Genomic DNA, 13,520 nt, shown 5'->3' on the forward strand with positions numbered 1-13,520 from the left:
CATCGCTGTTGTTCAGGGGTTAGGGCTTCAGGGTTAGGGCTAAACATGGCGTTCTGTCGAGTACGAGCCCCTGAGCCCCTGAGGTAATATGACCCAACAGCATAAGGTTGCACTCCCAACAGATATGTAATCATACTCGTTCCAACTCGATTACTTATGCATTCAGTTACAATGCTCGCCTAGTTTCTTTCGCCGTTCTGTTGCAGCCACCATATGACCGCATCAATCAACAGCGCCCGAAGTGTTCCCTTGATTAACCCGCACCTGAATAGTAGGGTATCTTATCTTTGACAGAAATGACAGCCGCCAACGAAACGACAATGGACTCGCTCGAAAAAATGAATTTCGTAATTGTAAGCCGAGAGGCCGCGACCTGGCACAAGCATGCTGACATACAACGACACCCAGGTTGGTGGCTCCCTTGGGGGCCTGGCTACCGGCATTGCGCTCAAGGCGCTGGGGCATGACACTACCATACTCGAACGAAACCCAACGCCTTTGCTACACGACCAGGGCGCCGGGATTGTAGCCGGTGGCCACGCTCTTGAATTTCTCGAGCGGTACAACCGCTGCCAGCGACAGGATATCGCCATCCATTCCAACAAGAGACAGTATCTGAACAAAGACGGCAACATCGTCCACACGGTAGACGCAAACCACGACATGAGCTCGTGGGATCTGACGTACCACCTCATGCGCGCCAACTACGACGGCCTCGCAAGCCCCTACTGCGATGTTCCTCCCCCTGACCCACGCCACGGGAAAGCCGTGCATCTGCACAACCGCACCGTCACCGGTGTCACGGAAGACCCCGACGGCAACGGCGTCCGCGTATCCTGGAAATGCACAAGCAACCCTTCCATCACCGGCACCATGTCCGCTGACCGGCTCGTAGGCGCCGACGGCCCCAGCTCCCTTATCCGCTCACTCTTCTGTCCTGGACTCGAACGAACCTACGCCGGCTACTGCGCGCTGCGGGGCACCGTGGTCGAGCACGAAGCCAGCGCGGCAGCCCAAGCAACCTTCACAAACACATTCACCTTCTACCACGGCCCAGGCATCCAAATTCTCGCTTATCTGATCCCCGGTCAGCACGGGACATTGGAACCGGGCCAGCGGCTAATCAATTTCGTGTACTACACCAACTTCCCCGCGGGGTCCCCCAAGCTGGAAGAGTTGATGACAGACCGCCACGGCAAGCGGCACCGCCTGACGTTACCACCCGGGCTGATCAACCCAGCGGCGTGGGCACAGCAGCAGGAGATTGCGCGGGCGCGGCTGCCGCCGCAATTCGCTGAGGTCGTGTGCAAGGCCAAACGGCCGTTTGTGCAAGCCGTTACGGACGTGATTAGTCCGGCGAACGAGTTTCTTGACGGGAAGGTGGTGCTCGTCGGGGACGCGCTGGCCGGGTTCAGGCCGCACACAGTTGCGTCAACGTCGCAGGCGGCTTACGATGCCATGCTCTATGCAGATTATGTTGCGGGGAAGGTGACGAGGGACGAGTGGAAGCAGAAAACGATGGGGTACGCGAGGTTTGTGCAGAAACGGGGGGTTGAGATGGGCGAGAGGAGCCAGCATCAATGTCTTGCCCTGGAGGAGTATATCCGGGACCGGGACGAGGCGTCGGCGCCGATTAGCGAGGAGATGTTTCCTGAGTGGGCTACGGCGATATGAACTTGACGAGAATGAGGGGGCTTGGAAATACCCTCATGTCAACCGATTCAGGGGCTTCTATGAACTAAGTGTAATGCGCATACTTTCAGCAGAGGGTGAGGTGCATTGCACTATCCATGTGAAAGGACATAAGAAAGGAAGTTCTTCCGTTTCATCGAAGTGTATCAGCCTCTTTCAGTCTACTTACTGTCCAGCGATTCCCCATGATACACCGGACAAAAGTCACAGCACCAGCCTGAAGCTGGGCTCTCTATCGTCGCCGTACCCAATGTATTTGTCATATTTTCCCTGTGCTTTGTCCCTATTTATCTTTGAGCAGACGAGGACTGTGGTCAAGATGCTAAATTAATGTTAGCCTGACTCTTGTAGGATGGAGGCGGGAGAAACTGAAGGGTGGTAGGAAAAGGGGTAAAACTTGCAAGAACCACCCAGCAATCAAGAGCCCCAGAATGACAGTGTGCCCCCGGTAGAAGACAGGACCATCACTGTCGGGGTAGAGAAACACGGACAGAATCCCTCCACAGTTTGCAATCGCAAGCTGCAGAGCGGCAGCCGTGGCCCGCTTGTAGTGCCCTGCCGAGTTATTGGACAGCCACGCGAGCACAGGCGGCACACTGCTGTAGATGCCTGTGGCCATCATGATGGTCATGCCGTACTTGACCGTAGGCTTGTCGTCACCGACATTGGCGATTACGGCGTAGCCGATGATGGCGACGGGCATGGTGCAGAGCATCATGATGCCCCGGACCTTGAGGCGGTCAGAGACAAAAGCGACGACGAGCGTCATGATGGCCGCCACACCGTACGGCGGCACGGTCATCAGCTGTGCGTCGTTGGCCGTGTAGCCCAGCCTCACAATGATAGTAGGCAAAAACACTCCGATTGAGTAAATGGCAGACAGGAGAGCAAAGTAGGCGCAAGCCGTCAGCCAGGTCAGGGGGTACTTGAAGGCTCTGCCCACCTCGGACAAGGAGAACTTCTCGCTGCCTTCCTTGCTTCTGGTGCCATGTTTAACGCCGGCTTGTCGTGCTATGCCGAGGTCGCGCTCTTTTTCCGTCAAAAAGCTAGCCGTGTCCAGTGCGTTGGGCAGCATGATGTACGTAAACACGGCACACACCACGGTGAACAGGCCCTCAATGACAAAGATCCAGCGCCACGCAGTGAGGCCCCCGCGGTTACCAATAGCGCCCATCGCGCGTGCCAGGAGCCCTCCAAACCCACTAGAGAGCGAAGTGGAGGTGTAAAGGACGCCAATCCGGAGGGCGAGCTCGGAGCGGGTATATATGGTCGACAGGTACAGAACCATGCCAGGGAAGAGGCCGCCCTCAGCCAGACCGAGCAGGGTGCGCAGAGCAATGAACTGGTGGAAGTTGTGGACCAGGCCCAGGCACAAACAGATGAGGCCCCAGAGGAATGTCATGAGGGCGATCCATATCCTGGGCGTGACCTTTTTGAGCACAAGGTTGCTGGGGATCTCGGCGGCAATGTAGAGCGGGTAGAAGGCGGCTAGGCCCTGCTGGAATTGCAGATCGGACAGGCCCAGCTCCTTGTTCATGTTGTAGACCTTTGCGTTGCCCACGTTGGTGCGGTCGAGGAACGAACAGAGGACGAGCAAGACGAAGACCGGCAGGATTCTGTTCAAGTTCGAACCGGTTAGTTCAAGTTGTTTGCTTTGCCTGTGAAAGCACTCTGTGAAAATGGAAAAAGGTTACCTGGTGTCCAACTTCCTAAGCAGGTTCCGCTCCAGACGTTTGGTGTCGATGTCCTCGAGTGCGGTGGCCTCGACCGAGGATAAGTCCTGAATGGACTCGACCCCCTTCTCTCTGCCACCCTCGTCCACATCTCTTTCAGGCAGCATACTCTGAGATGGGCACACACGAATGGCGTGTTGGTATCGTCAAGCCGACAGGAGCTGAAGTAACCGCGAAGATTACCAGGTATGCTTTGGATTAGGATCGAACCCAGTGGTGTCGGTCAATTTGGCGCCACGTCGACAGCCAGTCAGTCCCTGTGCCACGCTATCGAGCATCACAGCCGCCTTCTGCAAGCTCCCGTGTCTTCCGAGGGAGATGTGTAGGAAGGGTCGCTGGGGAGATAACCTCAACCATCGTCTGTGTGGCGATCCATCCGTCATATTTCCGTCGAGGATCACTTATAATCAAGGTTACTACCAGATGACAGCTGGTGGTATTTTCTGTCAACCCCGCACGGGTGAGAACGGGAGTGAGACCATACCTTATGCAAGGATCTTGTATATAATAGAGGAGATAGTGCCTGTACTACCAGTAGGTAGTACTAGATGCTACTGGGTCTAGACGCGGCTGGGAACACGCACATAGCCCGGCCAGGAAGAAAGTCCAGTCGATGCGCCCCGGCATGTGTGAGGTCACTCAGGTATCAGGGGGTAGAGCGAGCGCCATGGCGGTCTCTGGACGATTCGGACACGGGACTCCGACTCTGAGCAGCGAAATCCAGCGATCAGCTCGTACACTAGTACCTAGGTATGTAGGCGATGGCTCAGGTTCATGTTGCGAGCAGTTGGAAAGCAGTTAGCAAGAGGAGCTTTTTAGGTCGAGAACTCACATATAGGCCACGGGGTCATGGTTTCTCCCTGCACATCCGGCTCAAAGACAACGTCGGGTAGGGGTGCAAGCTAGTATTGAATGCGAATGCAATCAATATCCCATAATTGCTCCGTTTTGTGGGCAGCCAAAGGTTCTGGGACACTTCTATGCAGCGCTCCGAATAAGTCAAGTAAGTCAAGTAACGCTCTCAAATCTTGGCTTCATGTTACTTGCTTATTTCTATCGCATATTTAGCTTGCTTGCAAGTATACTTGAGTGCTTGCCAAGGCCTTCGGCAGACGAAGATACCTGAGGCGGGCAATGTACAGTCGGAAAAGACGGCTGGAGGTAGGAAGTCGGCGACCAAACGATGTAATCAAACGATATATGGCCATTTGAAGATGGAAAATGTCGCTAAAAATAAGTGTGGGAGACCGACTACTGTAAATCACTGTCGTTTGTCAAAAACCGCCATCCCTACTGGCGGTCAGTGTCAGCCACGCCGCACTCGTGCCTGCCAACTACATAGCGGTATTATGCGGTAAGCAACAATAAATTTGGTCGCTCCTTCGCACACCAGGGACTGGAATGTCCGACAGTCCCGAACGTGCGATATCCTCATATCTCAAATTCTTGTCTCGTTTCCATCTAAACTCTTCCTAAAGGGCTGGAACTAGAACGCACCTTGACGACACCCACACGGCCACGCCAGAGTTGTCACTGCAGAGTTGCACTCCGAACGCCGATCGTGACACCAATTTCGATGGCATCCGTGCTGTCCAGAATCGGGCGCGTGTTCCTCGCCGCGCCTTTTGCCGCGCTTGTCTTGATCTGCGTCAAGGAGATGGACGTTGACAAGTTGATCAAATTCGAGGAACAAGTCATGAAAGTTGACAAGGGCGCCATCAAATGGCCCGGTGGCTCTCTTAAGGTCTTTGAGACCTTCTACGGCATCGAGCCGCTCGACCACATGTGGCGCGCCGCCTCCATCACCTTTGCGCCCTCGTCGCTGGGCTACGACGAGATTGGCTGGTGGCAGATGATGTCCTTCCTGACTGATCTGGGGCCCATGTACGCTGTCTGGTACCTGGAAGCAGCCCGCATCGGAAACGCCTGGTCGCCTGCGTATTTGTGAGTTCAGATGCCCAGTTCTTTGGTGCTACGGAGTACTAGTCGGGTAAATTGCGTATGTACAGTACAGTACATACGGGAGGTTCGGAACTGACCGCAGCACCGCGCAGCGCAACCCTCTGGACCTTTGGAGCGCAGCGCCTGGGCATCGGCACCGTCGCGCCCTTCGTCTACTTCCTCTCCCTCGTCTTCGGGCCCACGACGGCAGATATTGCGGGCAGCGACAACTTCCTGCGGACGGTGCAAACCAAGTGGGTCGGCCTTCTGCTGCCTCTGATGCTGGTGCTGCACAACCTCGAAGTGTTCGCCGCGTACCTATCCTCAGACCTCGTGGCGCGCCATTACTGGATCTTCGCCTGGCAGATGTCGCCGCTTTGGATCGGTATCGCCAACTTTGTCGGCACGCTGCTCGCGGGAAACCTGTTTGCGCGATTCCCGCTCGCGCAGCCCCGCTTGCTTCTCACAGTGCTCTGCACCATCTCAGCCGCCGTCTGGATTGCGACCCTGGTCCTTGCCCCGTACTCGCCGGCCGAGCTTTTTTTGCCTTCCTGGGAGACGCAGGAGGACCTGACTCTCCACAGCAGGCGGGCACTTCAGGTCGACCAGGTCTGCGCGTTCAGCGCCTGCTTCTTGTGGCTGTTGTGTCAGTTTGTCGACCTGTGCAGACTGGGGTTCGCGGGAGCTGACGCGTTCTTTGCGGCGGCTCTGTTGCCCATTGCTTTAGCATGCTTTGGGCCTGGCGTTGCTTTCGTCGTCGGCTGGTGTTGGCGGGAGCGGAAGCTTGCTCAGACACGTGGGCGGAACAGCAGCTAAGCGCGGTGCTTTGCGATTTGAGTGCTTGGTGGCTGAGAGTCAATAGTCTAGACCCCATCCCTTGGCACGACAAAGAATATATATCCATGACGCGGCCCCTAGCAAGCAACGCCAGCTTTTGAGCGCGATTGACGGTGAAAAGTAAGGTGCTGAAATTTAGCGTGTCCGGTGAACCGATCCGGCTTGACGGCGGGGCCACGGGATGTGTCTGTTGGTGGGGCCAGGTCGCCAGGGCTTCTTGGAGCTCTTCATAGCTCTCAGAGCTCCCACAGGCTCCCTGCAGCTCTCTACAGCTCTAAGGGCATTACAACCACTAGAGCTTCCTGCAGCTCTTTGCCCCAGCCACCGGGAGCGAACATCCTCACCTCCAGGCCAGGCAAGCCTACCTATAAAGGTTTGCCTTCCAGAGCCTCTCTGGCCATCTCTCTCTTCCTCACAGCTCATCTCAGACAAGCGGGGCAGGTCTCCATAGCACACGCATTGGCTTGTCTTCTTCCCCTGACCATTGGAATCAACGCCCGGCGGCTACCCTAGCCATGAGCGAGACCCGAGGTGCCGTCACTGCCTCAACAGCAACAAGTAAGCGGTGGGGTGGAAATCTGCCGTGCTATCACGGCCCGGACGACGGCTGCGCGGCGCACAACCCGGACAACCTTCCACATTTCTTTGCGCAACTGCCATCCAGCTGCAAGCCTGCCTCTGCCAATATCCTCAACTTCAAGTCACTCTTCGAACGGGCAACTGGGAAGCAAAAACCCAACGCCGACGCAGCTCCCAACCCATCACTCCTCTTGCCGCCCATAACCTCCTCGCTGTCGCAGACTCCCCAAACCTGCACTCCCTTGCCGCGGGTCCACCCTTCAGTCCCATACTCGCTTGCACCGTACCACGTCCACGAAGCAACCAGCGCGACTCTGGGTAGTAACGTGCTCCAGCTGCTCACCTGCCACGGCACGACGCCCTCCAGGGCTGTCCTCTTCTACCCAGCACTTACCTGGTCCATTACCCCTCTCGTCTGCCTATGCCCATTCCCATCCCCTCCCACCGCCGTCACCACCAACGACCCCAACCAAACTCAACAAAAGACCTTCCTTGTTCGCTACACCCTGACCTTTCCAATCTCCCTCCCCGAAAAGGGCTGGAACGGCAACCCGCCGCAGGACCTTTCCTATTCAAAAAACTGGCTCGCGTCGCCCTTCTACCGCGGCTTCAGCCCCTGTCCGCACTGCACCCGCGTGTTCCACAGCGTGCGCCTTAAATCCTCCTGCGACAGTTCCTCGCCGAGAAAGGAGAGGAAGTACGTCCGCACGGTGCGCATCGACTACGCCCTGAAAAATGTTCTCGGGCAGGAGATCAAGGGGGTCTGGAAGAGCGAAGAGGCCGAGAGTCAAACTCCTGGTCAGGGAAACAACAATAACATGTCCTGCGGCATGTGCTACACGGATTTCGGCATGGAGTTTGTGGAGGGGCTCAGGGAGGTGACGGTGCGCATGTGGGTGTGGAAGGATCTTGGCTTGGGCTGGGTTGGAGACGGCGGAGAAGGGGATGTTAAGTGGGAGGCTGCCAGGGGCGGGAGGACGCTGAGGAGGGACAGGGCGGATTTTGGAAGGATAAGGAGGGCTTTTGAGGGCTCTGGCATGGGGAGGACCGCGGGTGGGATCAGGGGTGGAACGAACTACGTTAGTGATGGTACATGTACTGATGGTGCAGATCATGGAGAAGGAGGTGCAGAGACTAAACCGCCGGCCCCTGGCCCGGGTCTGGGTCCGCAGCCTAGTCCGACGTCGCCGCTGCCAGGCCCACCGCCGCCAGGCCCACCGCCTCCGTACACTCCGTGAAGTTCAGCAATCACCCTCTCGACGTCCTTGAAGGCACGGCAGTGGCTGGATATTGGGCTACAACTATAACGGCCAAAATATTGGCAATGACTAGTACCGAGTATGCACCTACTTACATGTATAAATCCACTACTTCAGTTATGGAATACAGCATGGCTACCTACCATCATGTGGTCGGTATCGTGAGAGTATGGTAGCACTGGGGCACTTTAAGTATTAGGTTACCTGTTACTACGGTCGTGAGGCAGAGTAATGCTTGATTTGGTATGCTAATTAAGGTACTTACGTACCTACCTAGGGTAGGTAAGTAAGGTAGGCACTGGGCAAAGAATGTATTAGGCCTATCAACTCCCACCCGCCCTCTTTGCGCCCTTCTTGTGCCCTCCTTTACCCCTGCCCCTATTCGCCTTCCCAGTTCCTCTTCCTCCGGACTCCATTTGTGTGCGAAGTCCAGACCAGACCGGATGCATAAGTGGCCGGTAATCGCACAAGTCCTAGTTACCTAACCATTAGCGTCGTCCCTCCCTCGCTCTCTCGAGGTCACGCATCGAAGCCCACTGGGCCCCGTAGGTTTCCTCGTCATCAATGTCATCGGGATCCTCACCGTTATAAATCCAGTTTGGCTGCCGAATGTCGATCAGCACCAAACAGACCAAGACCTCTTTCAGTTCGTCCGTAAGGAGCGAAGGTCTCTGGCCGAAGCAGCGGGGATGCCAGAACGGCAGCGGATTCCGATCCCTAGAATCCCGGCTCAGGGAGTCGCGGCCATGGTTCCAAGCGCGGTGGTATAGCCTGGATACAAACCAGGCCACGTGCGCTTCAACGGTCCACTGGCTCTTGTCGCCGCGCTTAGCGTCCCTTCTGAGCCGGGCCATACTGAGGGGGCTGTTCAGGATGATGTTGACCGCGCCAGTCTCGACAGAGAAGAAGTCCTCGGTGAAGTTCGGGCATGGCTCCCATGGCTTCTCGTCGCGGAGGATCATCTGGTGATGATGAAGGTAGTCCCGCCTGAACTCGTGCCAGCACGGGCGAACCTCTTCCGACCTAAGCCACTTGATTAGCTCTTTGCGGCTCTCGAAGGAGAGCTCCTTCTTCATTACCCGGAGATACGGCGCGATATCGTGGCTGTAGACCGGGTTACCCGGCCGCCACGGGTTGGGGCAGTTGTCCATCCCTCCCCAGCGTGGCATTTTCACCCTGTGTGGGATTCGCAGGGTTGACTTGGTTAAGTAGGTTGTGGAAGTTGCGATGTTCTCAACTGGCTGTCACTGAATGGTTGTCGAGTTGGTAGGGTTTCGAGTGTTTCCAAAACAAGAGGACGAGAATAACAGAGGAGAGAAAGGGTTTATGCGTCTTTTAAATAGCAAAGGACCGGTAGTACGTTGAAGCGGCATCAACATAGTGTAAGTTATTTGCCATACCTTGCCTGTTTCTTCTTCAACTGAAGAACGGGACGTTCCGATGGAACTGGGCAATTACCTGTCCTGGGAATACCGTGGGTGTTTGAGCGACCATGGCGTCGCCTCCATTGTCGTTTGTGCCCAAACAGCCTGCCTAAGCTACCTTCATACCTAGGCGGTCTCTTTGACAAAAGCACCTAGTCATCTGGTTTGATAGTAGCATCCGGCGCCAATATGGGTACTGAGGTACAATACCTACCTTTTATGAGGGATCGTACCTTATCTCAGCTTTTCTGCCCTACATGAGTAGTAGTGGGGTTTGTAAGGCTCTGCTCATCGGCTCTTCAAGCTCGCCTAGCCGGACTGTTCAAATGATGCTCCTGGCAGTCATGCAGACTCCAATTTCTGCTGTCCAATTTGTGAAAGTTTCGGGCGAAAAGCGCCGTGGGCAGCTGCCACGAAAATGCATGCCATCATTTTTGAGTTTACCTGCCGAGCCTGCCAAAGTGAGGAAGGAGCCGCATCGTCGGATGCCAGGTTGCTTCCTTCCTTGTCAGTCCCTGACGCCCCTGCTTGTGTTCAGCGTGCTGCGAACCCCTGAAAAAATTACCCGCCCAGTCAGTCGGCGAAGAATTGAGCCGCATTACAGCGGCCACCCCGCAGTGAGGAGGCGGAGATTGCCCCTGATTGGCGTGAGATGTTTTGTAGTCAGATCTTGGCACTTTAGCGCAGCCCACCTCAAACCAGATAAGCAGTTATCAGAGCCTTGCCAAGGAGGCACAGCCTAACAATTTTTCCAGCAACATGTGCGATGCTCTGTTAGCGAGCTCAATTCGTGAGACGGTTGAAGCGAAGCTCTCATCACCTTGCCGAGAGAATCTCACGACAGCCCCATGACTAGCCCGGGGTAGATTGCGTGTACCCTGCAGATAATCTTAGTAGCGCTGCAACGCCAGAAGATCAATAATAAAACCTGGCAAGACAAATGGCGGGCGCCCGCCCCGCGCCTCTGCTCGCCATGGGCGTTGCGATTTGCGAACGGCGTCGAACATTACCTTGGGGTATCGATCGCGATCATCCCTAGTCCGGACGCCACCCAGTCGCCATGGCTTCAACAAGACAAGTGATGGGCCGCCTGGCAGTCTTCGGTGCGCTGCTGGTCCAACTTCAACCCGCTGTGGCCAGCTTCTGGACTGTTACGCAGTACTATGTCGAGAGCGTGTCGAGCGAGAAAGCGATCGAGACATGCACCACCACCTGCCGCTTCTACAGCTACACCTACACCTATCAGGTTGAGCCCACTGTGACCCCGACTGCTTCACCCACCTCATCAACCACTTCTACGAGCCGCTATGAAACCGACGTCGCCATTGTCAAGCTGTTCCTCCCTTCAGGCGCGGTTCCGGCTTCGGACATGGTCACGACGACAACGTACGCCTACACCTACGACACCTTCATCAGCTACGTTGTGCCTGTCACATACACAGCACCGGCTTCTTGCCCAACCCAGTTCACGGTAGAGACGTTCACGTCAGCCGACATTCCCTCGGTCGTCACACCTCTGCTCACGCCCACGTCAACGTCCGTAAGCACCTACAGCACCTACACATGGGTATCGTTGTTCTTGGCCACGACTGCCGTGCCGTCGAGCATGTACACCGATTCAAGCACGGCCTACCTCTACTCAGCCTACGTCCGAAGCTGCAGCAATCCCACAACCACTCGAAGAGGGTCCTCGCCCACCGCGACCGGCTCGAGCAGCAGCGGATCCAGCAGCAGCGACGACGACGAGGACTTCGCTGCGTATTTCTCTGACCGCTGCAGCAGCCTAGGCGGCGGGAGTTGCGCCTCGCTCGCGACGTGGGTCATCGTCGTGGCCACCATTCTCCCGACCATCTTCGTGCTTGGCTTCATCGAATCGTACTTCTGGTTTCGCAGGATGATGCTGGGCCAGAGCGCGCTCCGCGTGGGCACCATCTGCTGGTGCCTTCTCCAACTGTGGCTCGCGTTCCTCACGCGCGTCCAGAAAGCCAGGACCCCCGAAGACCAGGCTCTCCTCCGGCAGTACTGGGCCACGCTCCCCGCGGGGACCCGGTTCAAGCTGTGGTTCAAGTGGGGGCTGTTCACCTGGCAGTATCCCGTCGAGCTGCTAGGGAATCCGGACGGGAACAATCCGGCAGTGGCGATGTTCGCGCCGCCGCCGCCGGTGATGGGGGAGAAGCCCGGTGGCGGGGATGATGGCGGTTCCGAGACGACCCAGGTCAACCAGCAGTTCCAGCCACAGCCGCAACCGCAGCAACCGGCGTACATGCCATACCCTACCACCGGCGGCATGTATGCGCAGCAACATGCGCCAGCACCGGTCCAGCAATACCACATGCCTCCTCCTCAGGGGTACATGAACCCGGGTCAGGTACAGTCGACACAGCCAGCGTACCTGGCACAGTTCGCTCCCGCACCGGGGCTAGCGCCGCCCGTACAGCAGCAGCAGCAGCAGCAGCAGCAGCAGCAGCAACCACCACTACAGCAGTCATTCCCACAACATATCCCCTCCCCATCCCCGTCGCCGGCCAACCAGACGGACCCGCCAACGGCCCCATCGCCCATGCACACACCGCCGCCGGGCATGGAGGGACAGGCACCACCACCACCGCATCCGCATCCGCAGTAGAGGGGACTGAGTGATGGCTTGGCAGGGTATATGAGTTTATTATATTTTATAAGCCGTCTTTTTCTCTCCTTCATTCGGCTGCAGTAATCCTAGTAGTAGTTGTTACATGTTTTAGAAGTATGATACCATCATTGAGTAGTACTTGTTTGGGAACTGTGGTGAATAGAAGGCCCTGTATTCGGTATATGCATGCCTTGCTCATGGTGAACAGCGATCTCCACCTATACTCCATAGTGCCAGTGTCCAACATGCCTGGAATCATGATCCGAATCTTCTCGCTCTTGAGTCGAGCAACGGCAAGTGTCAAAGACGTGTGCGTCCTTGATGAAGTTGACGAGTCCCCTCTCCCCTCGCACCTGCTCCAAGTTCAATCCATCTAATAGCAAACGGCGGGCAACAGGTCACCGCATGGGAGCTCTCCCACCAAGTCGCCGCCGTTTGGTTCCTTGAACAGGCATGTGCATGAACCCCCTCTCCTCCGACTAATCCAGAATATGTCCCCAGGCTGGTCTTTGATGGAGGCGAAAACCGGGTCTGTCGGGGTAGCGGGGACGGGATACATGCCGCGGCCGAGCTCACGACAGCGAGCGTAGGCGGCGTCCCAATCCAGAGGTGTCGGAACGACGACGATGCCGCTTGTTGTTCTCGTTTGTGCGAATGTTTCCTGGGCGTGAGCCAGGAGGAGCAGCGCCGAGAGGTAGCTGGCTAGTCTGGACGGGGAATACATTCTGGTTGCAGTCGGGCTGGTATCCTGCTCCCTTGAGGTCGCAGGTGTGGTATGTTCTCTTTGTTGTTCAACAACTAGGGATGGAGAAACACGACTTCAAAGCTAAGACGAAACTTTCAAACCAAGGTACCTAACCCATGAAGTGAGATCTTATATAACATTGAACAGCCTACCTTACCCAGATACGGTAGGTTGCATCACCGGGCTGAAATTGCCCCGGTATGCGAGACTCAAGCAGCATACTTGGCGCGACAGACTCAGCGATTAGATACTAGTAACCGGTAGTATTACTAGAAGTTTCATGCGGCTGAGTTCCGCCACGCTTACTCGGATCCAGTAAGTTATGTTGCGATCCATGTTGGAACAACACCGCACTGGGCTCTTATTGGTATCGGTCAGGTCCGTTATGTTCTCTACAATACAGCCAGAGGAAGAAATGGCAGCTATATGCTGGATCTCGTATTCCAAATTTGAGTTCCATGAATCTTCCCAACCTGGTGATTCAGAGACGCAGGAAAGCACATTCCTGAGAGGCTGAGAGATGCTACTAAGGAAGTCTAGAGCCACGATAGGAATCGTCGTAAGAGATCTTGGTCGTGGATGCCGCAGACTGCGTCAATGATATCGATATCAAAGCGGCAATCCAAGTCAAGGAATGCCAAAATAAGTTACTGGCGAACTAGACGGCTTTGTACTAAATAG

General features: G+C 56.0%; 7 protein-coding genes across 7 annotated transcripts; 4 read left to right on the plus strand and 3 right to left on the minus strand.

The window, feature by feature from the left end:
* The first annotated feature begins 174 nt into the window (after window positions 1–174).
* Window positions 175–1,969, plus strand: N656DRAFT_761611 (monooxygenase). Its single transcript, XM_064813245.1, has 2 exons — window positions 175–353; window positions 409–1,969. Exons 1-2 carry the CDS (start codon window positions 297–299, stop codon window positions 1,672–1,674), a joined length of 1,323 nt encoding a protein of 440 aa, XP_064665822.1. The 5' UTR covers window positions 175–296; the 3' UTR covers window positions 1,675–1,969.
* N656DRAFT_434096 (MFS general substrate transporter) lies at window positions 1,786–3,961 on the minus strand. The gene is made up of 4 exons (XM_064809640.1): window positions 3,910–3,961; window positions 3,387–3,855; window positions 2,094–3,308; window positions 1,786–2,014 (listed from the first exon to the last, which is right to left on the minus strand). Exons 2-4 carry the CDS (start codon window positions 3,530–3,532, stop codon window positions 1,897–1,899), a joined length of 1,479 nt encoding a protein of 492 aa, XP_064665823.1. The 5' UTR covers window positions 3,533–3,855; window positions 3,910–3,961; the 3' UTR covers window positions 1,786–1,896.
* A 667-nt stretch (window positions 3,962–4,628) lies between these two features.
* N656DRAFT_761617 (uncharacterized protein) lies at window positions 4,629–6,285 on the plus strand. The gene is made up of 2 exons (XM_064813246.1): window positions 4,629–5,369; window positions 5,480–6,285. Exons 1-2 carry the CDS (start codon window positions 5,002–5,004, stop codon window positions 6,180–6,182), a joined length of 1,071 nt encoding a protein of 356 aa, XP_064665824.1. The 5' UTR covers window positions 4,629–5,001; the 3' UTR covers window positions 6,183–6,285.
* A 71-nt stretch (window positions 6,286–6,356) lies between these two features.
* Window positions 6,357–8,181, plus strand: N656DRAFT_784278 (uncharacterized protein). Its single transcript, XM_064816130.1, has one exon. The coding sequence runs from the start codon at window positions 6,719–6,721 to the stop codon at window positions 8,018–8,020; it is 1,302 nt and encodes a 433-aa protein (XP_064665825.1). The 5' UTR covers window positions 6,357–6,718; the 3' UTR covers window positions 8,021–8,181.
* Window positions 8,182–8,478: 297 nt separating this feature from the next.
* N656DRAFT_784281 (uncharacterized protein) lies at window positions 8,479–9,560 on the minus strand. Its single transcript, XM_064816131.1, has 2 exons — window positions 9,489–9,560; window positions 8,479–9,290 (listed from the first exon to the last, which is right to left on the minus strand). The coding sequence occupies exon 2, from the start codon at window positions 9,208–9,210 to the stop codon at window positions 8,530–8,532; it is 681 nt and encodes a 226-aa protein (XP_064665826.1). The 5' UTR covers window positions 9,211–9,290; window positions 9,489–9,560; the 3' UTR covers window positions 8,479–8,529.
* An 849-nt stretch (window positions 9,561–10,409) lies between these two features.
* Window positions 10,410–12,230, plus strand: N656DRAFT_784283 (uncharacterized protein). The gene has a single exon (XM_064816132.1). The coding sequence runs from the start codon at window positions 10,526–10,528 to the stop codon at window positions 12,089–12,091; it is 1,566 nt and encodes a 521-aa protein (XP_064665827.1). The 5' UTR covers window positions 10,410–10,525; the 3' UTR covers window positions 12,092–12,230.
* N656DRAFT_784284 (uncharacterized protein) lies at window positions 12,121–13,030 on the minus strand. The gene has a single exon (XM_064816133.1). The coding sequence runs from the start codon at window positions 12,816–12,818 to the stop codon at window positions 12,468–12,470; it is 351 nt and encodes a 116-aa protein (XP_064665828.1). The 5' UTR covers window positions 12,819–13,030; the 3' UTR covers window positions 12,121–12,467.
* Between the last annotated feature and the right edge of the window lie 490 nt (window positions 13,031–13,520).

Source organism: Canariomyces notabilis (genome assembly GCF_033297395.1).
Source record: "Canariomyces notabilis strain CBS 508.74 unplaced genomic scaffold N656scaffold_33, whole genome shotgun sequence".
In the NCBI taxonomy this organism is placed as follows: domain Eukaryota; kingdom Fungi; phylum Ascomycota; class Sordariomycetes; order Sordariales; family Chaetomiaceae; genus Canariomyces; species Canariomyces notabilis.